General features: G+C 43.5%; 1 protein-coding gene across 4 annotated transcripts in view; it reads left to right on the plus strand.

Moving 5' to 3' along the window:
* The first annotated feature begins 1,823 nt into the window (after window positions 1-1,823).
* KCNMA1 (potassium calcium-activated channel subfamily M alpha 1) overlaps window positions 1,824-27,646 on the plus strand; it is a 1,372,671-nt gene continuing 1,346,848 nt past the window's right edge. For 2 of the 4 annotated variants that reach the window (XM_033940853.1, XM_033940854.1), the window contains exon 1: window positions 1,825-3,106. In XM_033940853.1, coding sequence (XP_033796744.1) covers window positions 2,819-3,106 — 288 coding nt within the window. In that variant the 5' untranslated portion in view covers window positions 1,825-2,818. Of the gene's footprint in view, window positions 3,107-27,646 lie in introns of all 4 variants that reach the window. The other 2 variants (XM_033940852.1, XM_033940855.1) reach the window with 2 other exon arrangements.

Genomic DNA, 27,646 nt, shown 5'->3' on the forward strand with positions numbered 1-27,646 from the left:
GCACGTCCTGTAGGCGGTCAGCTGGTGCCGGCACCTCTCCTCTTCCCCGGCATCTTGCAGCACACCTGGAATCTCGGTTGGCACATGGTTTGCGATATACGGCCCTGTTATGTTTTACTTTAATTTTGCTTCTGTGTTGCAGAAGCTGGAACTGCTTCTCCCACAGACATGGGGTTTTTTTTTTTTTTTTTGCAGGTGGGTGTTTATTCCTCTGGTACCCACCTCCCCATCTGATCTGACCTATTTTCCAACTTGATGTGTCTTTCCATTGGTGTTCCCACCAAGCCAAGTTTCATCCTATTCTATTTATTTTTTAGATAGTTTTGCCCTTGGACAGATATTTTTTGATCATTTTCATACAATTCTTTCCAACTTGCCTTGGAATAAAAAAGGACTTGTAACAAAGAAGAAAGAACAGAATCAAGAAACTGAGTAACAACTCAAAGGAGCCTTTAGACTTGCAGGGGTGTCAAAGTCCCTCCTTGAGGGCCGCAATCCAGTCGGGTTTTCAGGATTTTCCCAATGAATATGCATGAGATCTATTAGCATACAATGAAAGCTTGCAAACAGATCTCATGTATATTCATTGGGGAAATCCTGAAAACTCAACTGGATTGCGGCCCTCGAGGAGGGACTTTGACACCCCTGCTTTAGAGCCTAGTGGCAAAGGAATCCATTCCTCGATGAGAAGCGTCTCTTGGGTTTTTGAGACTCCCGCAACCGTCTTGGGCTCTCAACCCATGAATCAGCTCCAGTGTAGCCCTTGGGCCAAAAATAGTTGCCCCTTACCCCTAATCTAGGGCTGGATTTAAGTTCTAGGGATAATTGTGCATAGAGTCTACAAGTCCGGGTGCCTGAACAGTTTGGGAATAGGTCAGGGATTTGTTCAAGTGTTTCATTAGCGCCATTATTTGGGAGAGAACATCAGCTATAAACTTATGCAACATCCTACACATTGAGCGGGATGACATTTTGCTCTATTCAGCACTAAATTTGTGGACTAGCACCAAGTCCACTGTGTTATTTTTCCCCCCCCATAACTTTTTGCATGCACAAATTTTCCCTTGGGTGGAATATTTTTTCTTCTCTAGAACTTCCGTTTCCTAGTTCCGGGTGAGAGAAATTAGGCCATTCTTAGATTTCTGTCAACTAGATGCATTATAGGAGCTTAAGTACCGCTTTCCAAATACTACAGATACCACACCGGCCATAAAGACTCCTTTTAGGATGGGGTAACTTGGCAGGTCTGCCCTGCAAAATTTTGTAACCTTGAGCAACAAGCTATCTCACCAGGGAGCAAATAGACAGACTTGTAGGTTTTGGGACTTTGCTATGCCTCCAAAATAAACGATATTCCCATGATTAAGCTCAGCAGCCCTCAGTTATCATGCTTAAGTGCAAACCCAAATTTGCTCCAGCTTTATCCCCCCCCCCCCACGTTGTTATTATTCTATAGTTCTCCATTTCTGCTCCCAGCCACGGTGCAGCGGTCAGACTTCTCCCAACTTTACCTTCAGGTTTGAAAATTATACTTAGCCCCTCCCCCCCCCCTCAGCATCAGCGCTGCAAAGATGAAGATCTGCATCTCGTTAATTGATTCCTCCACCAGGCGTTCACGTGTGGTCGATGACGTGCCAGGGGATGGAACTGGACCCCAGATAATAAAAGCAAAAAAAAAAAAAAAATTAAAAGATTTCCCCCCTCCTCCCCGAATGTAGTGTCTTTGGCTGCGCGGTGAGGTAGAACGCGCTTCTTGCGTCGTATTTTCAGTCCCTGAGGGCTGCCTTTCCCCACCCCCACGCTCTAAAATATCCATCGCCTTAACCAACGGGGCTAGAGACGAGATCCGTGCGTCACGATATTCAGCCAAGCACACATGGGGGCTTCTGCCCAACAAGCTCTCTAGCCTTCCTATATCCTCCGTTCCCTTCGTGCCGCATCAAGCATGCAGATCGGATGAATTAAAATCCTAATAATACTCTGCCCCCCCCCCCCCTGCGGGCGAGGGACTTGTTGGCGAGGGCGAAGCTCCTCCAGCAATTGTTGCTCGCTGGCTCCGCCTCGCTACCTGTCTGCGCGCTTCCTTCATTCATCCGGGAGCGCGGCGGGGGGGATTAGGCGGCCTCCGAGCCGATAGCGGAGAGGAAGAGGGTGATTCATATCGAAGGGCGCGATCCCCCCTCCCCCACCCCTGCAAAACACGCGCAAAAAAGAAAAAAGACGAGTAAGCCGGATCCCAGGCAAAGCTGGAAACCAAACAACCCTGCGCTTAATAATCATCACCCTACCCGGGTCTGTGATATAAGGACGGCTGACGATTTAAAAACGTGCGGGGGAAAGAAAAAACAACGAAGCGATGTCCGGAGCCTGCGATCAGCGGCGCGAATAAGCCGGGCGGGGAGGCGAGAGTAAGCCGGGCGGGGAGTCGCAAGCTCGGCTGCTGAAGGTCGGGGGAGGGAGACGAGAAACCAAAGAGATCCTACGCCTGAGAAGACCTGCGCTTCGTCCCCCCGGCCGCGAACGCCTCGGAGGAGAGAGAGAAGGAGCCGGACTTGGCGGAGAAGCTTCGCTCCCCGGGGGAGGCTGAGCCTGGTTTCCTTTCAGGGGAGGCACCTGCGAGCGAGGATCGGGGGGGACGGACGGAGGGCAGCGACCCCCCCCCTCCGAAAAAGCGCCACAAATCTTGCAGATAACAAGCGAGACCTGGACTTAGGGGGAACCGATCTAGCCGGGCCGGGGTTTCCAGCAACATGGCTGGCGAGCGGGTCGGGGGGCGCTGCCAGGAGCTCGGTACGGCCCCCGGGCGCTGCTGTTAGCCATGGCCCTGGGCAACCGGTCGGAAGGGCTCGGCGGCATTGCGATCATGAGCGCCATCAACAGCAACCACCCGAACTCGGAGCCCTCCAGCGCGCATCTGCCCAAGGCGGACGCCTTCATCATCCCGGTGACCATGGAGGTGCCCTGTGACAGCCGGGGCCAGCGCATGTGGTGGGCTTTCCTCGCCTCGTCCATGGTCACCTTCTTCGGGGGGCTCTTCATCATCCTCCTCTGGAGGACCCTCAAATACCTGTGGACTGTCTGCTGTCACTGCGGGGTCAAGAACAAGGTAATGACCTTTGGTGTCCCCTCCCCCACCCCCTTGTTGATCAGTTTGCCGAAGTCCTTGTATAGGTCGTGCACAGTAAGATCTGGCTGCTTGTGTTTTGGGAAAGTGCGCGGGGGGGGGGGGGGGGGGGGGGAGGGGGGGGGGACAAGTTCACCAGTAATTGCGCCTAAAAATAACGCATCTGCCCTATGGCCGTGGTGTTTGAAAGAAATGCCGCGCGTGTATTTTGGGAGTTCCTGGAAGGGCTGCTGGTAAGAAAAGAAATGGCCAAACTGCATTCCTCTTTCCCCCGCTTCTAATAGCCCTTCTGGCGATTTGAAAATCGTGCTGCTCTTGGGGGCACCGCTGTCACCCGTGTGCCAGGTGTTAAGCCCTTGGGGGCTCTCGGTGGAAAGCGTTGCCTTCCAGATGACAGGCTCAGTCTTCCTTTGCACTTTCTGCAGCCTTCCCTCTGGCCTGACTTGGCACACAGCACTAGGGCTGAGTGGATTCTTCCAAATATCGGCTCCCGTATGTCTGGGCTCTTTTTTTTTTTGGAACCTGGACTTCCTAGGCAGGGGTCTCAAAGTCCCTCCTTGAGGGCCGTAATCCAGTCGGCTTTTCAGGATTTCCCCAATGAATATGCATGAGATCTATGTGCATGCACTGCTTTCAATGCATATTCATTGGGGAAATCTTGAAAACCCGACTGGATTGCGGCCCTCAAGGAGGGGCTTTGAGATTCCTTAGAGGCTTTTATACCATTTCTTTTTGCATGTTTCACTCCTTTGGATTATTAAATGCAAACCCTTTCTTATAGTACTATCCCGGGTGTAAAATTGAATCTACCTCACCTGTACTGCTATAGATAGAACAGGATGTCCTGTTGTATACATATCAAATTGTCAAATGCTAAATGCATTAGTATGTCATGCCTGTATATGTTTTCGAGTATCAGCTGTTGCCTAAGGATCAAGCTCGACGAGTCCCCCAGTTCGCTTTCATTCATACAAGGACATGCTTTCAGAACTAAAATAATTTTGACAATCCAATGATCTGTAAGGCTCTGCCCCCCCCCCCAACCCCTTGAGAGAAAATAGAGCGCTAGAATAGAAAGTGATAGTGCACAGAAGCTGGTAATGTGGATTTTGACAGGCAATTACAACCCAAAATAGCCTGGCAGATGTATGACTGGAGTCCCCTCCCCCCCCCCGGTCCCTTTTTGGATTGTTTGGATTGCAAATTGTGTAGCATCTGGCACAAAGACACCCCGTCCTCCTTCCAGTGCAACACACCCCTTTATAGACATAGTTGCTAGGTTGCTCTGACAATCAAGGAGCTATTCTTTCTGCTTTGTAGGATGTAGGGTGCTTTCACATTGCCGCACAGCCCAGGTTCATTGGCAACTGAACCTGTGATCATTAAAATGTGGATAAGTCATACCTGATATTACAAAGGAAACACTGTTTTGTTAATGGATTTAATAGAGGTCCTCTTCTCTTGTGTTGGACTGATTCATACACCTGTATCATTCAGGGGTCTCTGACTACATTAGAAAAACAGGCATAATAATAATTATTTGTGACCTAAAATACGAATTGAGCTTTTAGAGGAAAGCACAAAAAGAGTGTTGCATTAATCATGTAATTCTGATGCTGTATTATCAGCGTGACAAAAGTCATAATTAATGACAGGGGGACAGCATGAGTGGCAGAATCTTCAGGCATTCGTACTGCATTCGGATTCCTTTTTTTTTTGCATGTGTGACCATAATGAGGTTTTGGCAGCTGAATCGTGACTCTGTAGAGATGAAAACTCGAACGTCTGTGGGGGGGGAGGGGGTATCTTAGTTGTATTTGTGGCGATGGAAGCGAATCCTCGGAAGCAACAGGAGGCACCAGCACAACGGGCAGCGCTGGAAGAACTGGTTGGGACTCCGAGTGCCTTGTCGAACATCTTCCAGTGAACACCCCTGCTTTCAGAAGCATCCAGTACAGAACCTTCAATAGGTTATATTTGTGTTTAGTAAGTTCAGACCCATTTAAGATATAACCCAGGTCAAAACCCAAGCCAGTCAATATTATCCCCGTTGACCAAGCTGTCCAAAATTCTATTACAAACGAGCCTCTTGTTCTGGCGTGCCTTTTGTGGGGTTTGCATGTTGCTTTGAAAGCAGGAGAGCATACATCTCACCTCAGAGGTCAGTTCGAAGTGTTGTCAAGCACCAGCAGACGTTCCACCAATCAAAGAGCTGCGGTATTTGACAAAAACCCCTACGTCTTTCTATGGTGCAATGTCATCGGTGTCACCGAGTGCAGTCGAACCACTGGTGGACCGTTCTGCTGGGAGAATGGAGGCAAACAAAGACTGTTTCTGCCTATGGAAAAAGCCCATTTCATTACGCAACACCTAGAGAGATGAAATTTATGGCTAATTTTTAATATAACTGTATCGTGGTGCGGGTCACCTCTTCCTGTATTAAGGATGCTATATATTTCTTTTTTTAAAATTTCTTGTCCGCTTATAACCTTAGCGGATTACAATAAAAGGAACACAAAATGTTTCACACAATCTTCATAACAAGACAAATTACCATACTACAGCACTCCCTTTTATAAATATTCAAGTAGAGGAATCTCGCAAAAACATTTCGAACTAAAAGAAATGTTTCAATAACATTTCACTCTTAAAAAAAAAAAAATGCTTGTACAAATACATAGGTTTTCAATTCCTTTTTAAAAGATTTCAACTCTTTAGTACTGCTGGACCTTTTGCCTTATTTTCATGGCATTAGTAACAGGTGTTGCAGAGGACATTTCATTAAATAAGACGCGTCCAGTGCTGAGCATGTCAACGTGCTCTCTTTTGGGGATTAACGGGGGAAAGTGGGTTCGGCTAATGTTGGGACTTTTAGGGCTCCTTTTATGAAGCCGCGTTGGCGGTTTTATCGCACGCAGCTCTTTAGCGGGCGCTAACCCCTGCGCTAGCCGAAAAACTACCGCCTGCTCAAGAGGAGGCGGTAGCGGCTGGTGCGGCCGGCAAATTAGCGAGCGTTAAACCACTAACGCGGCTTCGTAAAAGGAGCCCTAAGTCCAGCAAGCGATCAAGTTCATTTTGAATACTTTTGGTTTTGTTATAGTCTGTGTTTTTTTGTCATGTGTCTTATATTATATTATTATTATTATATTATATGCCTATATTGCAGTCATTATTAACATTTTGGGCTCCTTTTGCAAAGGTGCACAAGATTAGCGCGCACTAGCCGAAAAATTACCACCTGCTTAAAAGGAGGCGGTAGCGGCTAGCGCGCAGGGCATTTTAGTGTGCGCTAAGCGCGTGCTAAAACCGCTAGCGCACCTTTTGTAAAAGGAGCCCTTTATTTATTAACTATTGCCAAGGCTGCATAGAGCATTTTACAAGTATCAAATATGCATAACAGTTTAAAAACAACTATTTTCCAGGAACAATTCTAAAATATCACATAGAAACCTAGATTCATACTAAGGGGTCCTTTTACAAAGGCACGGTAGCGGTTTAAAGCGCGTTAAACCGCCTGCCGCGCTAGTACCTAACGCCTCCATTGATGAGGCGTTAGGATTTTAGGCTGCCGCGGGGATTAACGCGTGATGAAATGTCCGACGCGCTAACCCTCGTAGCGCGCCTTGATAAAAGGAGCCCTAAATGTAAGAAGCCGTCATTCTTGGTTAAAAATTCGTAAAATATGGCTTAGAATGGATCATTTTTTTAAAAAGCCGGTGCCAGGAAGCTGAAGGAGCAGCTTATCCCAAACACCAGTGCACTCCCTCGTCATTAGAAGCAATGTATGTATGTATGTATGTATGTAATGTAATGTATGAGGGGCCGCTGAAAAGTTCTCAGCCCAACCAACAACGTTGGGGCAGTTTCCATCGAAGGCTTTACCCTTAGGACTCCTTTTATTAAGCTGCGCCAGTGGGGGGATAACGCGTGAGACTTTTCATCACGCGCTAACCCCCGCGCTGGCCAAAAACTACCGCCTGCTCAAGAGGAGGCTGTAGCAGCTAGCGCGTCTGGCGGTTTAGCACGCGCTATTGTGTGTGTTAAACCGCTAGTGCGCCTTTGTAAAAGTGATTTTTTTTTTTCCCCCCCCTCCCACACTTTTTTCATGCTGTATTTTTCTGCTGGAATGAAAAAAGTGGAAAATCACCGGACTTAAGTGTAAAGCCTTCGATGGAGACTTGCCCCGACTTTGTTGGTTTGGGCTGAGAACTTTTCAGCGGCCCTCGTAATTCAATGAGCTTGGCAGCCAGTGGCAGGGATTCTATATGGCTCTAAAGTTTAGAGGTAGAACAATTCATGCATCTGGAACTGAAAGCACACGCTCTTAGATATCAAAGTAAATAGAGCCAGAATGTGTTCCAGAGGTCAATCATGTTCTGGAAGCAGAATATGAAAAGCCTTGGAACAAGGTGGAGATTGATAATGACTTACCCCTCCAAGACCACCCCCCCCAAAAAAAACCCAATATTGTCATAACAATAAAGCACCCTAAGAGAGTGAATCCCAAAACAGTACAGTGGAACGCTGATTATCCAGACTATCTTCAGCAGAGGGTAGTCCGGATAATTAAAAATCCAGATAATTGGATGATAATTTTTTGTCTTTTGTTTTTAATTAAAAAAAATGCCTTCAGTGCACCTACCCCCCCCCCCCCCAACAAGAAAAGGCAGCATTCTTCCTCCCTCCCTGAACAGGTACTACCAACCCCTTCCTGGACCCACAGGAAAGACCCCAGGCCTACCTTGTTTCCCTGGTGGTGTAGCGGCAGTGCTGCGGCAGGAGTGATCCTACTTGCTCCTGCCCATGTTCTGTCGGCACCAAAAATAGCTGCCAAGACTTCCATGGGCATTCTCGCGAGGCTACTTCCCCCCTGGAAGTCTCGGCAGCTATTTTCATCGCTGACAGAACATGGGCAGGAGTGAATAGGATCACTCCTACCCCAGCACTGTCGCTAGATCACCAGGGAAACAAGATAGGCCTGGGGTCTTTCCTGTGGGACCAGGAGGGGGGTTGGTGGTACCTGTTCAGGGAGGAGGAATGCTTGCCTTTTCTTGTCGGGGGTGGCGGGGAGGGTGCGCTTAAGGTATTTTTAAAATTAAAAACAAAATAGTACTTTTGGAATAATACTTCAGGGGGAACTCAAATATAAACTGAGATCCTTCCAAAGCAATCCTGATAATTGGACATTACATTACATTAAAGATTTCTATTCAGCCATTACCTTTCGGTTCAAAGCGGATTACAAAAAGAGTTATGGAAGAAGGGTTACAACGTTAGATCAGAGAAGGTTTCCAAGAGAGGAAAAAGTAGGATCTGGGGTTAGGGAGCGGATGGTAAGAGGGGGGTTAATTGGATAATTGGAGTTTGGATAATCGGTGTTCCACTGTCTATTCAAAATTCATATGAGCAAACATTTGTAGAAGAGAGGTTTTTTTTTCTGCACTTTATTTCACCTGCTATGTAAGCTCCTGTTGTAGGTTCTTCAGAGGCAGGCGCAAGAGTGTCGAAATGCAACTGATGTTGGGACAATTTTTGGTGAAGCCAATTTGGTTTTGTGTTCTTTCACGCTTTAGTGCAGTGGTTCCCAAACCTGTCCTGGAGGACCCCCAGGCCAGTCGGGTTTTCAAGATAGCCCTAATGAATATGCATGGAGCAGATCTGCATGCCTGGCATCTCCATTATATGCAAATCTCTGTCATGCATATTCATTAGGGCTATCTTGAAAACCCGACTGGCCTGGGGGTCCTCCAGGACAGGTTTGGGAACCACTGCTTTAGTGGGTCAGATTCTCTAAAGCAGGGATCTCAAAGTCCCTCCTTGAGGGACGCAATCCAGTCGGGTTTTCAGGATTTCCCCAATGAATATGCATTGAAAGCAGTGCACGCACATAGATCTCATGCATATTCATTGGGGAAATCCTGAAAACCCGACTGGATTGCGGCCCTCAAGGAGGGACTTTGAGACCCCTGCTCTAAAGGGTGCCTAAAATTAGGCGCCTAACTTACCCCACCAACCCCCCTTTTACAAAATCGTGCAAAGAGGTTTTTAGCACAAAGCGGTGTGCTGAATACACTGCTAAGATGCTCATAGGAACTCTGACCGTCAGAGCAGCGCACAGCATTCAGCGTGCTGGCCGGTGTTTAAAAACCTCTTGTGCAGTTTTGTAGAAGGGGGTTAATTGGCAAAATACCCTTAATAGGCTCAATAATTGCTTATTTTTTTAATTGGATGATAGGCGCCTATCTGATTGTATGAAAGAGAGACGCCTATCGCATGGTGCTTGGCTGCGCCTAACGCCTAAGTGGGCGTCTGTGGGCGGAGCATGACAGTGCAATTCTCTAAAAATGTAGGTACCTTAAAACCCTTGAATACATTTCAGGCACCTAGGTTTTTACATAGGTGACGCTAGCCGTGATTTTGTAAACTGCACCTAAGTGCGATTGGCACGCATCCGGTGCTATTTTTTAGGTGGTAGCCAATTTAGACGGTGTTTATAGCATTAGCCCCTTTTGTAAATAAAAATATTGGACTTGGGAACTGAGCCATATGATTATAAAAATTAGGAATACTTTTGTGTAGCGTATTAAGATGATTTTATGTGAAGCCTTTCTGAAAATACTTGTCCAAGTGAATTTTGCGCACACGCTAGGGTTTCGTTCCATTTTGGGAAATAACAAATGGTGCATTGGTATCCTTTACGAGTGCATGCTCAAACTCTATATAAAAGTTTTTTTTTTAATTTTGTTTTAAATTTTGGTGAAGATTGTACTTGTGAGAAGTGCGAGACTGACGACAGCTGAATTAAAGTTGTTTTTGGGTGGCAAAGCAAGCTTCCTCATGCTTCCCTGCCAAAATGCATCAGATTACAGTAAGGGACAGTAAGGGAATTTTTCAAGTACCTTTCTTATTTCTAATCTTAATGTATATTTTCTGTAAACCGCTTAGAACCTAACGGATGTAGTGGTATATAAGAAATAAATTACATTACATTACATTACCAGCGGTAGTGTTCAGCCACTACTAGCCAGAGTTGTATTTCACCTAAAAATGAAAGTATCTGTAACCCTGCAACAGTCCACTGAATTGTTACTGGGGACTGAACAATATTTTCAGCTTTTGAGTTCTGGCTCTGCAGTTCCCTCCCACTGTTTCTGAGCTTCCAGCCAGAGACCATGGCACCATCTGGAGTATGGTAACATGAATCTAGGGGAGGGCAGACTTAATATGGAGGAAAGGCAGAAGAGGGAGAGCAGATAGACGTTTAAATACGTGGCATAGATGTGCCTCTGGCGAATCTCTTTCAATTAAAAAGAAACTCTGGAATGAAGGGGCATAGGATGAAGGTGAAAGAGGATACGCCCATAAGTTCAGAAAATACTTTTTCATGGACAGGATGGTGAATGCTTGGTACGACCTCCTGGAGGAGGTGGTGGAGAAGAAAAATGTATCTGAATTTAAGAAAGCTTGGGTCAAGTGCGTTGGATCTCCAAGGGAGAGGAGGGGATAGAACAGGGGTAGGGAACTCCGGTCCTCGAGAGCCGTATTCCAGTCGGGTTTTCAGGATTTCCTCAATGAATATGCATGAGATCTATGTGCATGCACTGCTTTCAATGCATATTCATTGGGGGAAATCCTGAAAACCCGTCTGGAATACGGCTCTCGAGGACCGGAGTTCCCTACCCCTGGGACAGAATATGGTATAGCTAGGCAGACTAGGAGGCCATGTGGTCCTTATCTGACTTAATTTTTCTTTGTTTCTAAGAAATGGCACTGAAATTAGGTGCTGGGATGATGCATGTGGAACGCAAATTCTATAATGTCGGGCCTACATAGGAATCGACTTTTCCAAAATGATTGGAATGCTAAACCCAATGGAAATGGCCTCATTTCTGGATACAGTCAAGGAATTTGCTTAATATGGGGGGGGGGGAGTGCTTAAGCACTCGCAGCACCCACAGAGCTGGCTCCTATGCTAGCGTAAGCCCACAGTTACATGCCTGACTTATGGTGTAAATGCTTACGCCCAGCAGTAGGCAATTGGGCATGTAAATATTAGTATTCTGTAACATGCACGCTTAACTTCCTGCCCCATCCCGACCCGTCCATACCCTGTTGAAGTTGTGCTCTGAGATTTGAGCACATAACATATAGAGTAGCAACTAATGGAAGTTGCATGCATAACTACTAACTGTTGCCAGTTATGCTACTACTCTTACTATTTATCACTTATAAAGTGCTGAAAGGTGGATGCAGCACTGTACATTTTGACATTTAATAGATGGTACCTGCTCAGAAGAGCTTACAATCTAACTTGAACAGACAGACGAGACATATAAGGTTAAAGATGTGGAAGCCAAGGCAAGAGGCATTAGGAGTTGCAGGCAGTCTCGAAGAGGAGCACTTTTAACTGGGTCTTGAACACTGCCAGAGACAGAACCTGCCTTAGGGATTTGGGCAGCCAATAACTGACTGTTATCTCCAAATAACAGCCACTTATTTAATGAAGTTGGGCATGCAATTGATCTTATTCTATAAACTGAATGTGCAGCTTTGTGAGCTAAGCACGAAGTTGGGCACCCGACTTTATAGCATTTGGGAGGTGTTGAGCGAGGGCTAACACTCACCCTCCCTTAGTGGCTGTGAGCGCAGCCTCTGTAGGATACCTGGGCATTCCAAGCAGCAGATTGCTGGCATGGAAATCAAACTGAGGTGCTGCTGTACATGGCAGTGCACAAAAGTACTGCTGGGCTAAGGGGTCAATCCATGTTTTAAACTTAAAGGAAGGTATTTAAGTTAGGAACTACTTATACACATGGAGTCATTTAGAAAAAAAAAAAAAAAGAGCGCAAGTATTTTTTTATTTTTTTTTTAGGAAGCCTGAAAAGGTTGATTCATCCCAATGGATTTGGCAGCTAGAAGGCAAACAAGCCAAATGTCAGGTTTCCTTTCCAATCTGCTGTCACAAAATGGGATATTTTTCTGCTATTGACTGTGTTTTGAAATCCCCTGTACTATATTTCCACTCTCACTTTTCTACAATCTACATATACCCTGTTTCCCTGAAAATATCTTACCTAAAAATAAGCCCTAGTTAAGATTGATCCCCAAAGCGCCCCACCCCCAAATGTCCCCGACACTCCCCGACTCCATCCCTGACACTAGTGCTGCCTGATTTGCTGAAAAAATTGGAATCATCGATTCAGCAATTCCCACCCCTGCTGCTTTAGAGGCCTTGGAGCCTCAGAGGTATGTCAGACTTGCAGTGGGAGGGTCAGTGGGATTCTGCTGCACAAGGGGATGGGTAAGAGGGGAGGAATGATGCTGCACATGGTGGGGGGGGGGGGGGTGAAGAGGAAGAATTGGGGTAGAGGAGAGGAAGGGGGAGATGATTGTTGTACATGAACAAAATAAGACATAGCCGAAAATAAGCCCTAGTGTGTTTTATTTGGACCTAAAATTAATATGTCTGTCTTATTTTCGGGGGAAAAACGGTACATATTATATCTACCTCTGTCTTGAATAGACTTACTCCAGTTCATTGCAGAAATTAGTCTGTTGCCCTCCCTTGCGTCTGCGTAGCTTCCATTATTTCCTGGGAGACGGAAGGAGAAGAGAGGTGAGGAGAGAGCAGAGGGAGGCGGAAAGGAATGGAGCCCTTCATTATCCTGGCCTGACCCACTGCACGTGTGTAGGTGGTATTATAGGCAGTGATCTGTTTTCCAGATCCTGGAGCTGCACGATCCTTTAATATGCAAGGAGCACAAGCTACTTCTCCACTAGCAAATCTTAGGAAAGAGTCCAGCGCGAGGTCTGTGACAGCAAAGAATAAGCTGTGGAAGGAGATAGCTACTGCTGCGCCATATATCACATGGGAGTACATAGGGTTCAGAAGCTTACATAGCTTTTAGTCACCTGACTTATTGCCATACTGACCATGGCAATGCTATGGTTTTTAACAGGTACAGTCAGGGTAGGCTGAGTAGGCACATGCCTCGGACCCGAAGAGGTCAGGGAGGTCCAGAATGCTACCTGCTCTGATGACATCAGTACACCTGCCTCCGGGCCCAGCTCCAGACGTCCAAGTATGGTCTCCTCCTGCCTCCTTCATTACTCGGTGAGGTCAAAACTCAAAAGACCACGGGCAGAGGTTTCTACATGCTGCCCACTGGGATTTTGTGTCAGAGGGAAGGCTTCTGGGTCGGCTGTGGGCAGTGTGTAGGATGTCAGGATTGTGCATCAGACATGTCTACTTGCTCAGAACCACAGCCATTGTGAGTAGGAATTCTCTTCTTATTTTCTTAGCCTTTTGGGAATGAGGTTTAGTATGCTATATATATTTCATGTGCTTTGCTTGAGTAATACATTATTAAACATCTTTTTCTATTATTATCAAAGAGGAGGTTTACCCCACAAAATAGGTTTAGTATGCAATATATATATATATTTTTTTCATGTGCTTTGCTTAAGTAATGCATTATTAAACATCTTATGAATATAATATCAAACTGGAGTCCTCTATTCTCCCAAAAATAGAAGCCCCATTCACCTATATGCAGATGCCTTAAGCATGCCTGTCACATCCACCTAACTCAAGCCTATCTAGCGCCCAACTCGTGCTCAAAAGTAGACCTGATTTTGCAAGGGGTCCTCTTTCCACCCCAATATAGAAGATTTAGTATACTATATGTTTTAGACCCATGTCCCCCAGAATTATGAAAGCAGCTCCATTAAACCTTAAACTATCTTTGCTGAATTATTTAACCGATAACTTAAAAAATGGAAAATTCCTCACTAATAACAGTCATATCATAATAAACCCAATTCCAAAGAATCGTAAAGAATCATCAGCATTAGTAACCAACTACAGACCAATAACATCCATCCCTTTTATTGTAAAAATCATGGAAGGATTAGTACATGCCCAATTGATGGAATACCTTGATCAGTTCTCCCTTCTACATGAAACTCAATCTGGCTTTAGACCTTTGTTCAGCACTGAGACAGTAATTGCAGCTATCTTGGATAATTTACGGTTCCTGTTTAGTAAGGGCCTTAATGCCCTGGTCATGCAATTTGATATGAGCTCTGCCTTTGACTTAGTGGACTTTGGGAAACTGTTACAATGCTTAGATGCACTTGGTATCGGAGACTGGAAGTGTTAGACTGGTTTCGAGATTTCCTTATGTCACGCACATATCAAGTATGTTTTCCATCTGGTGTACCGCAAGGGTCACCATTATCCCCACTGCTTTTCAATGTCTACATGTCGTCATTAGGTTCACAACTAACCCAGCTGGGGATAAAATTATTTAATTGCGCAGATGACTTTACAATCATTATCCCATTCGCTACCTCATAGAAACATAGGAACATAGAAATAGACGGCAGATAAGGGCCACGGCCCATCCAGTCTGCCCACCCTAATGTCCCTCCCCTACCTTAGCCCTGTGAATAGATCCCATGTGCCGATCCCATTTGGCCTTAAAATCAGGCACGCTGCTGGCCTCAATCACCTGCAGTGGAAGACTATTCCAGCGATCAACCACCCTTTCAGTGAAAAAGAATTTCCTGATGTCACCTCGTAGTTTCCCGCCCCTGATTTTCCACGGATGCCCTCTTGTAGTCGTGGGGCCCTTGAAAAAGAAGATATCATCCTCCGCCTCAATGCGGCCCGTAAGATACTTGAACGTCTCGATCATGTCCTCCGTCTCTCTGCGCTCCTCGAGCGAGTAAAGCTGCAATTTGTCAAGCCGTTCTTCGTATGGGAGATCCTTGAGTCCCGAGACCATCCGGGTGGCCATTCTCTGCACCGACTCCAGTCTCAGCACATCCTTTCGATAATGCGGCCTCCAGAATTGCACACAGTATTCCAGGTGGGGCCTCACCATGGATCTATACAATGGCATAATGACTTCCGCCTTACGGCTGACGAAACCCCTTCATATGCAACCCATGATTTGTCTTGCCTTGGATGAAGCTTGCTCCACCTGATTGGCAGACTTCATGTCCCCACTGACGATTACCCCCAAGTCTCGTTCTGCTACCGTTTTTGCTAGGATCTCGCCATTAAGGGTATAGGACTTGCATGGATTTTGGCTGCCCAGGTGCATAACTTTGCATTTTTTGACATTGAAGTTGAGTTGCCAGGTCCTAGACCAGCGCTCCAGTAGGAGTAGGTCGTGCATCATATAGTTGGGCATTGAATCTTCGTCCGTTGTGCATTTGCCCACTACATTACTTAGTTTGGCGTCATCGGCGAATAATGTTATCTTACCTCGAAGCCCTTCTGCCAAGTTCCTTATAAAGATGTTGAATAGGATCGGGCACAAGACTGAGCCCTGTGGCACTCCACTGATCACCTCCGTCATTTCGGAGGGGGTGCCGTTTACCACTACCCTTTGAAGCCTACCTCCAAGCCAGTTCCCAACCCATTTCGTCAATGTGTCGCCTAATCCTATAGAACTCATCTTGCTCAGCAACCTGCGGTGTGGTACGCTATCGAATGCTTTGCTAAAGTCCAGGTACACGATGTCCAGGGACTCCCCAATATCTAGCTTCCCCGTCACCAAGTCAAAGAAGCTTATCAGGTTGGATTGGCATGATCTCCCCTTAGTAAATCCATGTTGACCGGGATCCCGTAGATTCTCCTCATCCAGGATCTTATCTAATTGGCGTTTGATTAGGGTTTCCATTAGTTTGCTCACTACCGATGTTAGACTCATTGGTCTGTAGTTTGCTGTCTCCATCTTTGAGCCTTTCTTGTGGAGTGGAATGACGTTAGCCGTCCTCCAGTCCAACGGGATGGTGCCTGTACTAAGGGAGAGGTTGAAGAGTGCGGACAGTGGCTCTGCCAAGACATCACTCAGCTCCCTAAGCACCCTGGGGTGTAGGTTGTCAGGCCCCATTGCTTTGTTAACCTTAAGCCTTGACAGCTCATCGTAGACACTGCTGGGCGTAAACTCAAAGTTACTAAACGGGTCAATTGAGCCAACCCTTGTCTGTAGCTGAGGGCCAAGTCCCGGCGCTCTCTCGGAAGTCACTCCTAAGGCAACAGAAGTACTAAACTCGATGGAGCAATGGATGACTGAATTCAAACTGAAGCTTAATTCAGAAAAAACAAAATTTTTTGTAGCTTCGCCACATCCACTTGACACTAAAACATCACTTTGCATCAGTAAATGTAGTTATCCCATCCAACCCACTATGAAGATATTGGGTGTAACATTGGACCAGAGTCTAACCATGAAAGGATTCCTTAGTTAGAAAGGGTTTTTTTACTCTCTGGAAGCTTCGGTCCATTAGAGCAAATTTCGATGTTTCATCATTTAGAATCCTAGTACAATCCCGTATACTGAGTCAACTAGATTATTGTAATATCGCCTACCTGGCAATTTCCCAAAAGAATATGCAGCGATTACAATTAGTGCAAAATGCGGCAGTCGAGCTAATTTTTGGGTTGAAGAAGTTTGATCATATAACACCTTCCTACCGACTTCTACATTGGCTACCGATGGAGGCACGCATGAAGTTTAAGTTTGGATGCTTTTGTTTTAAGGAACTATTTGGTTTAACCCCTAAATATATAACAGACATAAGAGAAGCTCGTACTCGAATTTTGTTTCCCCACCGGTTAAAGGATGTAAATTTAAAAAACACCATCAACATCTTTTCTCACATCAAGTGGCATTATGGAGCAAAGATCTGGAACAATTGCTCACGCCTACTACTTACGGGGAATTTAGAAAATACCTAAAAACATACCTGTTCCTGAAGTATTTAGGCAACTAACCTGTACAATCCTACTCCACAATAACTGATCTCTAGCGATGTTAATAACTAGCTTCTAACCTTGTTAATTCTAATTAATTTGTAATATCTTTTAACCATTGTAAACTGCATAGAACTTCACGGTCCTGCAGTATATAAACTGTTATTATATACATATATATATCTATATATCTATATCTATCTATCTTTTTTTTTTCATGTGCTTTGATTGAGGAACATAGAGGCCAAAAGAGGAACTAGACAAGTGTTGACGGTACATGTTAGATTATTTACCCTAGAAAAATGCTTGTAAATCAAGAGGATATAAGCTTGGCTTTGGCATTGAGATACAGTTTACTATCTGATTGTGTGTGGTGCAGTGGTTAGAACTACAGCCTTAGCACCCTTGTTGTTGGTTCAAATCCTCCACTGCTCCTTGTGCCCTTGGGCAATTTGAAGAGAAATTTAAATTTAGTTCCTTTATCATATTTCTCTTCTGTTCCAATTGCCCAGGGGCACAAGGAGTAGTGGAGGATTTGAACCAACAACAAGGGTACTAAGGCTGTAGCTAAGTGGTATATACGTAAATAATTAAAAGATAAATAAAATATAATAGTGGTACCAGCATTTTACTGCATACAATTATAATGTAAAAAAAAAAACAGCATAAAATCACTGGTCTAATGACGTCATAATGCTAAAACATGATAATGTTATAGACGTTATTAGAACGTCTATGCAAGGCGATTCTGCAAAGGATGTCTAACAATATAGATTCACTCGACGCCCCTGAGCATAAGTCTCTATAGTGAGTCTATTATAGAATCATGCTCAGCATTGTGCTCCTGGACGTCTAAATGACGCCTAACTTTTAGGCATCCTTTACAGAATCTGGCCCTAAGTGCTCTTTATAGAATAGAACTTAGAGCGGATTCCTGTTACCAACTTTGGGCACGAGGACTTATGCCAGCTGAAAGTTGGCATAAATCTTGCCACACAAATTGGACGTAAAACCCTGGTATTCTATAACAATTTGCCTAAATATTTGGAAGGCTCCTGACCATCCATGCCCCTCCCATGGTCACACCCCCTTCTGAGTTGCACACAAGACACTTTATAAAATAGCGCGTAGGTAGATGCATGCATAAATTCAAATTAATGCCAATTAATCTCAATTGGTTGTTAGCATCCAATTAACTAACTAGGCTACCTGCATACCTGGGCTCTGTGGGGCATTTTTTTTAAGGGTTTACTCAGCGGTGCTGAGTACCAGCACCTTTTCCATTGCTTGATGATAATGATCGATGGTCCCCAAGCTTTAATAAAATAACTTAGGTCCTGGATACTCAATGCTACCTTTTCATGAATTCTGTGGCTGACTGCAAGGGGCCTGTTCCTCAGTGATCACCCTATTCCTGAAGAATGACCTTGTATCTGAGCACCAGCACCATTTTTGCTAGAAAAAAAGGCACTGGGGGGCTCCACACCCAAATTTGGGCAAGCTAAATGAATAGAATCCAAGGGAAAGAATGTAGATTCAAATATGGACTGGCACTGGTTTGCACTAACATCGCAGTCTGGTTTTATTCAGTAGAGTTTTCTCATATTTTTTTTTCTATAGGAGACTGACGTCAACAGGTTGACTCTGTAGGCCTGAAAATGAATGATCAGGTTCATGCAGAGGAAATGAGACAACTAATGCATTACATGGCTTGGAGCCCAAAACACTTCATTATACACTCATTATTTCCTGCTTTGCTGCTATTTGACCTACTGTTTAACTTCTGTCTCAACTTTTGTACAGTACTTTTTTAAAAATTTGCCATCTTTTTCAAGTATGTAGCAATTCACATCGCCCTCCTTGCTGGACTTAAATTGGATGAACTGACCCCAAAGTTGCCTTTTGGATTACGTATTTGGTACATTTTGATTTGAACAATTGGAAACATAACATCTTCAGTCAGAAATGCAGATGGTTATTCATTTATTTGTTGGGTTTTGGTAACACATTTATGATAAGATCCATCTAAGTGCATAGCTTGACATAAAACTTAAACTGTTGTTAGTAGCATATACGACTCTATATAAGGTGCCCAGATTTGCACACCCAAATTTGTCCAAGCTCTTGAGATGTGTGTGTGCAAATTAATTGACTAGCAAGCTTTTAACCATCAATAATTGGGTGCTGATAAGCCATGTAACTGGGCAGATGGCCAGGTAAAACCTCTGAATGTTGATGGCATCTGGGTAGCTCATAGCAGCTATTTTGGCCCCAGTTCTATAAATGGCACCTGAAATGCCTGCAATCTTCAGTTAGGCGCCTTTTATAGAATCACGCCAAGTGACGACTAAAATGGACTTGGGCACTACCTATTTATGCCAGGGTGTTTTTGGGCCTAAATACTAGTGTCTAAGTCCAATTTAGGTGCCTAGACGCAAAACACACCCAAGATCTGCCCACAATCTTTGCCTAACCATGCCCACTTTCTGGTAGGTGCTTTGGGCTAGACGTCTACCTAAACAGTAGGTGCCTACCGAGTTAAGCGCCTACCACCCAATTAATTTTAATTTAAGCTAATTATCAAGCCAATTAAGTTTATCGGCGCCAGTTAAGCCTATTAATTAAGTTAGGGGCCGAGATCTGCTAAGCACGCTAATCTAGGCTCCATTTTAGAATCTAGGCCTTAGTGCCTGGATATTCACTGCTGGTACCCAAATAGGGGCTGTCTCTATATTGCTGGGTCTAATTAACTAGTGGCAGCCAGTGTTTAAAGCAAAGCTGACCGCCGCTGGCTGAATATTGTGTCCCATAGAATAATGTATCGCAAACTGTGCTGTGCTGTGGTGAGATTCTGGGTGTGCCGCGAGAGGCATGCCATGTAGGCGCGAGTCAGCCAGTGTTGGTGCCTCTCATAATCGCCAGCGCTTCTCCTCCTCGCAGGCGCCTCTCCTGCTCTCCGCACCTCCCCACCGGCGTAGACATTTTAGGGTTAACAAGCTCAGGGTCCCATCTGGAGGGCTTCTGCATGCATAGATGTCTGTCATCACGCCAACATCTGCGCATATGTGGAGACCCTCGAGCTGTGGCGAGTGTCGCAGCTTGGAAAAGTTTGCGAGACATTGCCATAGAATAAAGTGACTGGTGAAAGTGCAGAAAATAGAAATGCTTTCATGATGTTTACATTCAAATTCAATATATTAAATATTCTAAAGACCAGACTTCAAGCGCTGTGGGTTGCTGTGCTGTGAAATTCAGAGGTGTGCGGAAAATTTATGCACAGAGGTACATTTTGACTGGCCAGACTTGGTTATCCACTTTGGTAGTGTGAATATCTTATTTTTTCTCAGCATAAAAAGAGAAGCCTTGGGGTGGGTGGTGGGCAAATACAAATACCTGCAGTTACTTGGCTTTTTAAGCAACCCAGACATTTTGTGGCATAGTGGCTTAGGCAGTTAACTCTGGATTCTAGATATAACACCAAAATTTTGGTACGGAAATTTTGGTGCAGCTTAATTGGTTAATGAGTCATTAACTGTCAATTGGCCTTAGTAAATTATTGCACTAATTTGGATTTGCCTGCGCATCTGCTTGCAGACTATTAATAAACACCGGAGCCCTGATTCTATAAAAAGTTGCTACAGTTAGGCGCCTAGATCGGTGCACCTAACTCCCCCCCTCCCCCCATTTTATAAAGCTATTTTAAATCTCCATCCACGGTGGTAGCTCCAATGCTCATAGGAATTCTATGAGCGTCGGAGCTAATGCCACCGTGGCCACCAATAAAAAAGCCTAACGCAGCTTCCTAAAAGGAGGGGGTGGTGGTGGTAGTTAACTTTTTAATTGATTCAATCAGTACTGTTAATTGAACAGCTCCATTAAAAACCAATTAAAAAAATTAATTTTGGGGTAGGCATCTAACTCGGTATAGACATCATGTAGGTTTCTATACCAAGGTACCTGTACCTACTTGAAAAATAGAAATGGTTAGGGGAGGAGTTTGGGCATGGATTGCCTTAGGTGCTGGTAGGTGTCTGTGTTAAGTGCCGGTAAATTGGACAAGGAAACCCTAGCCTAATATACTGGTGCCTTACATTATGGTGTCTAAGTTGAGGAAGGAGCCGCTGCGTGTGATTCTACAAATGGTGCTTAGCATTTGATTGACAACTGCTGAAGGGCTCTGTTTATAGAATCGGGGCCTAGGTGTCTAACTCTTCATCGTGTGAATTCAAAAGGGGTGGGGTGGGTCACTCTCTAATTCTGATTTTTCAAAGACCAGGCATGCGGTGGGAAATAAAACCCAAGGTTGTACCGGTGTTCAGTGTTTTCTGGGTAGTTAGCAGAACCCCAAGATTAACCTATGCCTGCTTTTACATCTCTGACAAAGGTCAGCAGTGGTTAAAGCAGTCCAACGTTTGACTGCTGTTTGCTGCCTGTATGTGTGTTGGATCCGTCTCGCCTTATTGTGGAGATTGACATTAGGTATTCTTTTGATTCCCCAATTACATTAGTCGTAAATTAACTTCTAGCTGTTGGAAGACTTTTAAATTCAATTTTCTATTCTAAAGAACCAGTTAAAGAACAGCATGTAGGGTACCTTGCTTCTGGACAACCAGTTCCTTTTCGTTGCAATGGATTTCTGTTTGGTGTAAAACCAATAACATGTCATGGAGATACATGCAGTCTATCATGGCAGGAGGTGTAGGATGTGCGCTTTTGCTTGACCTGGGCAGAGCTAACAAGCGGTAGCTTGATTTTTATCAAGCAAATACTGAAACTGCCAAGATTATCCCGAGACTGCTGATGTTAATTTTGGTGCAAATAGACACAGTAATATGAAATGAAACTGTCGGGCAGAATATACTTCAAAAGCACGTCATCTGCAGCACTTTCAATGGGTAGAAAAGATGCTTGAAGCTTAATTAATGTACATGGCCAGTGTTACAGGGTGATGATCAGGGCAGTGCCTTGGGTCCCCATGCTACAGGGGGTCCCGAGGCTTTCTCAAGCTGAAGAAGCCTGCAGATGGGCTTTGGAGCCCCCTTTCCAGTTTTTCTCCTGGCCTCCTTCGTGTCTATTAGCCCTCCTAAGAACATGTTTGACCCACTGTTTAACATATGGTATCACTGGCTTCACTTCCTTGTGTCTTCTATCAATCGCCTCTTATCTAGATCAATATGAAGATTGTATTAGCATAATCATGGTTTATATATATTTTTTTTTTTAATTTATAATTTTGAATACTTTACAATATCCAAAGATACAGAAGAAAAAGGAAAATCACATAAAACAAACATAATCACATCATACATACAAAGCTCCTTTCAAGCCCACATTAATGGGGAGTTATCTTGCTATTTTCTAATAAAATAAATTCAAGAAATATAAAGGATAATGATTCTTGGTTCATAATTATGAACCCTGAGTCATTCCATAATCTAGGATACTATTATATTAATTCTCCTCATATTCCTCAGTAAGATGAAACAAATCTCATTCCTATTTCTTTTCTCTTGCAATTAAGAATTGTTGTAATTGTATTGGATCCCAAAAAGTATATTCAATATCTTGTAGTTTGATCATACATTTACAGGGAAATTTCAAATAGAAGGATGCATCCAGTGCCAACACTCTATCCTTGAGTTTCAAAAATTCTTTCCTCCTCAACTGTGTGGTTCTGGATACATCCGGAAAAATCCTGACCAAATCTCCACAAAATTTTGTTAACCTATTTTTGAAATAAAGTCTCATTATCAACATTTTGTCCATCTCGCTCATGCATGTTATTACCAGGGTGGACCGAGTCTGAATCACATCCTGTGTATCTTCTAAAAATCATGGTTTATATTTCTAGTTTGATTTTCCATAAAGTGCCCAAGGTGAATTATTTATTTATTTGGATCTATATTAGAAACATAGAAACATAGAACATGACGGCAGAAAAGGGTCACGGCCCATCTAGTCTGCCCACACTAATGGCCCACCCCCTAACTACCTCCATGAAAAGATCCCACATGCCAATCCCATCTTTTCTTAAAATCTCCCGGAAGAGTTCAGAACAGGTTACAAGTTTACATACATAATACTTTTAGGCTGCTCAGTATAGATTGTGATCTCGTCTGGGACAGATAGGAAAATATCTATTTGGGAATATCTGTGTGCCTTAACACTATGGTATGGTATGTTTTCTTTTTTGTACGCTGCCTAGAACCGCAAGGCATTTGTGCGGTATATAAAGATTTAGGCCCTCTTTTATTAAGGTACACTAATTGATTTTAGTGCACGCTAAATACGAACGCGTGCATGTTAGTATATGGACGTGTTAGCGTTTAGAGTGCACTAATCGTTTACCACACCTTAGTGAAAGAGGGGGTAAATGTTATGTTATAATAAAGTAGAACAGGGTATAGTAATGTAGAGCATGACAGTACATTTAAATCATGACATGATAGGACAATACATAGGTGAACATGATAGTATTTAAAAAGCATGGTTAATAGGATATGACAGGACAAGACCTCATATAACACAAAACCATGAAATATAGTAAAAACAGACCGCTAAGAGCACCAAACCGTTCCCATACAAAACTGACATTTCAAGACACCTCTGTCATGTTTTTCCCACACAGGAGCGGCATCAGGGGCTCCTTAAAACTAGGTGGTATATTTAAAAAAAAAAATAAAAAAATCACTAGCCAGGTTACAACATTATAATCCTAAAGACGGTCAAAACATGACTTGTGTTAGGTCTTTTTATGTGCTGTGTGTCTCCGCAATGGTAAAGATGATTGGACTTTGCTTTGGTTGATTTGCTGTTTGGATCACCGACATTATAAATATGAATACCGCCGCCAGCTCAAAATTTGACTTCAGGAAGAGGATTATTTTGACCTGTGACCAAATGTTAATACCATCTATGATGCATGATAGTAAATTGAAAGAAAAATAATTTTGCAGTAAAACAGGCTTTAGAGTTGTCCCTGCGCCCAAGTGGAAGCCTCCAGCTAGTTCTATGCAGTGAGTGTAGTACAATCTGATGATCTGCAACGGAATGACATTTCAGATGCCATGATCACATTGATTATGTTGCTTAGTGGAAATGGAGTTTTTGAACCTTTTTTTTTTTTTTTGTACCTGTGCTCTAGTATTTTTAAAAAAATCAAACTTAAAAATTAGCTAAAGTGCACAGTCCTGATGATAGTATCTAGCACATGGGTTCCGTTCCAGCTCAGGTTGTCTTCTGCTCTGCTGGTGCAAGTGATGGCCAGGGAGTCAGAATTCAGAGCAGCTCAGGTAGAAGGGTTCCCAGCTATCATGTAGGAGGGGCCACTGAAAAGTTCTCAGTCCAACCAGCATAGTTACTCACTTACTCCAGTGATTTTCTGCTTTTTTTGTTCCATTGGAAAAATGCAGAACAACAAAAGTGGAAAATCGCTGGACTAAGCGTATAGCCCTTGATGGAGACTGCCCCCACTTTGTTGGTTGGGCCGAGAACTTTTCAGCGGCCCCCTCGCAGACAGAGTTTGGTTATACGATTGAAGGGTTCTGGAAGGAGCTTTGTGGGGTGGAGGGATTCCTGGGTAGTGGTGAATGAAGGCTGGCGGTGACCGATCCCAGCTTCAGTTATGATCAAGCTGTAGACTAAAAAGGGCAGGAGGAAAACTGCCAGGCCCCCCCCCACTCCCCTTAAAAAAAGAGTTAAGGTCACCCTTTTCATTGGCCTACATGTTGCCTTTCAAGGCTATCTGTTTGTATATGCATGAAACACATAAAAATGGTAAGATTGCAAATCTTGGGGGTTTTTGTTTTTTTTTGTTTTTGCTTACTTACTGTTGTGCTGGAAGGTTTTGAGTTTGTGGAGAGTTAGTTCAATACATTTTAAGGGCTGCTTTTACAAAGGTGCGTTAGGGCCTTAACGCACAGAATAGCACGTGCTAGCCGCTACCGCCTCCTTTTAAGCAGGCGGTAATTTTTCAGCTAGCGTGTGATATAGCGTGCACTAATCTTGTGCGCGTGCTAAAAATGCTAGCGCACCTTAGTAAAAGGAGCCCTAAATTTATCAGTTGTTGTGAATTAAGCAGGTGTTTCAGGCAGATCCAGGGGGAATTCAGTCCCCTCATTCGGATGAAGAACTCATCCTTTGTCTCCATGGCAATTCCAACTTTACATTTTCAGCTAAACTGTTTTGCCTTGTTATGAATGACTGAACCCATTTGGTTGATAACTATTTTTTCATTATCGGTGAGTATAAAAATTCAAGGGTTTTATTTATTTTTAAACCAAATTGTCTTTCATAAGGTTTTGCATCCTCTCCTGTTCTGTTACATACCTGAAGCAGTACACCTTTATGGTCTCACACTTTTTCTATACATTGGATAATGCTGAAATGTGACTTTCCTTATGTAAATAGTACAGTTTTGGGATTTAGAATGGTTTCAGTACTTGTCCGACTGAACGAGTTGAGTCTTTGCTATGGGATTTATCAGCCACAGCTGAACAGGCAGGAAACCTTAATTACACTTTTTCTAGTAAATAACTCAGGTGCGCCTAGTTAAAGTTCAAGTAAATTTAATTAGTGGTTCAAGACTAGGGTGACCAACTGTCAGCCACAAATTTAAGGGAGATTTAGTTGTCACTTCAACAAATGTTCATGGAATGGATAATATTAAACAAAACAATCATTTTACATTATATATAATATACAGGTCACACTACAGAATACAAATTTGGAGCAAAGTTTGAGAAGCCATCTCCTCTATCCTGGATATACAGGAGCCCATAAATCCGTGCATTATTATATTATATTGGGTCACCATGCTCTCCGCCAACTGTTACCTGTTCATAATGCAAGATTTCTTAACACCCTTCTTTTTCTGGCCCTCAAAAACATACTACACTGTTGGAAGGACTTATCCCAGATGAATTATACTACATGGTGGAACACGGTATGCCTCACAGCGAAATATGAAAGTGTTATAGCAGAAAAGCACAGATCCCTGTGCTGCTATGTTAAGATTTGGAGCCTGGTCCCCTTTTGCAATATCGAATGATGGCATTCAGTTATTGAGATAAGAACTGTGCACCACAACAGAAACTCTCAAACGTTAGGCTCGTATTTAGATCTGGTTTCGGTCTATAGTCAAGTTGTCTCTCTGTACCTTGAACGCTCTAGTAACTATGGCTGCGTGTTGTGTCGACATTCCTCTTCTATATATATATGCTTAGATCAGCTTGTTGTATCACGTGGATTTTATTGTATGAATTTCATTTATATGTTCAAAATGTCTGTATCTTGCCTCGTTAACATTTCTCTTTCTGTACTTATTGTACATTGTATATTAAAATCAATAAAATATTCAAACTAAAAAAAAGAATACAAATTTACAAATTTTCATGTTTGTTAGTCCTAACCTATATGTATTTTTCTGCTGATGCTGCAGAACTAAACACTCTAATAAGGGAGTTTCTGGTAAATGAGGGAGAGTTGGCCACCCTATTCAAGACAGTTACTGGATCTAACATATAAGAGGCCATTCTGTGCCCACAGTGAAACTAATTCAGATTGAGGCATTATAGAAACATGATGGCAGATAAAGGCCAAATGGCCCATCTAGTCAGCTTATCCATAGTAACCATTATCTCTTTCTCTCTGAGATCCCACATGCCTATCCCAGGCCTCCTTGAATTCAGACAGTCTCTGTTTGCACAACCTCTTCTGGGAGACTGTTCCATGCATCTACTACCGTACCCTTTCTATAAAAAAGTATTTCTTTAGATTACTCCGGAGCCTATCACCTCTTAACTTCATCCTATGCCCTCTCATTGCAGAGTTTCCTTTCAAATGAAAGAGACTCAACTCATGCGCATTTATATTATGTAGGTATTTAAACCTCTCTATCATCTCTCCTCTTCCACCTTTCCTCCAAAGTATACAGATTGAGATATTTAAGTCCACAAAATTCTGAGTAATGGTAGTGATCTATAACTTTAACCAAATGGGCCTCTTAAGTCCCTTAATGAGTTTTAATTGTTCTCATTGGCCCGGTAGCAGAAAAAAACTCCAGACTTGGAGAAAACACTTCTCAAGTTAAAAAAACTGCTTACCAGATTAGTATCGGATCCAAACCACTAGTCACGAATAAAGCATAAAGAGTCTCGGACCCTCTTAATACAGGAGAGTGATCTTTACATCTTAGAATAGGTAAGTAAGTTTAGTAGCAATGTGACCTAACTTATACTTCAGCAGTTGTTAATTGTAATCTAGACAGTCGGAGGTAGACGAAAAAAAATCATACAGATCTACTCTCATATAAATCTCGACGAGGCTTTGGCCAAAGGCCTTGTTTCGCCAGCATTGCGTCAGGGAAAAAAGGTCACACTGCTTCATGGGCCTTGTGGACTTTGAGGTCCACTTGGTTAAAGTTATAGGTTGATCACTACCACTACTCGCAGAGTTTTGTGGACATTTTTTACATTGTAGATTATTGAATTGTATGTCCAGTTCTCTTCTGTTTTATGGCATTATGTATTTGACATTTACCGTACTTATTTTTTGAGAATATTTTACAGATATAGATGGGTACTGTTGGCACCAAGAGTGCAACAGTCAATATGCTATTAATGACAATGTTATGTAATTATATTCTGATCACAGTGCACAAGTTCTTGGGAGTGGGATGGGGGAGAGAATGTCACTGCAAGCGTCATGCAGGGCAATCTTTTTATTTCATTTCCTTTTTTTTCTGCTAGCCCTGA

The sequence above is a fragment of the Geotrypetes seraphini genome, chromosome 4 (genome assembly GCF_902459505.1).
Source record: "Geotrypetes seraphini chromosome 4, aGeoSer1.1, whole genome shotgun sequence".
NCBI lineage: Eukaryota > Metazoa > Chordata > Amphibia > Gymnophiona > Dermophiidae > Geotrypetes > Geotrypetes seraphini.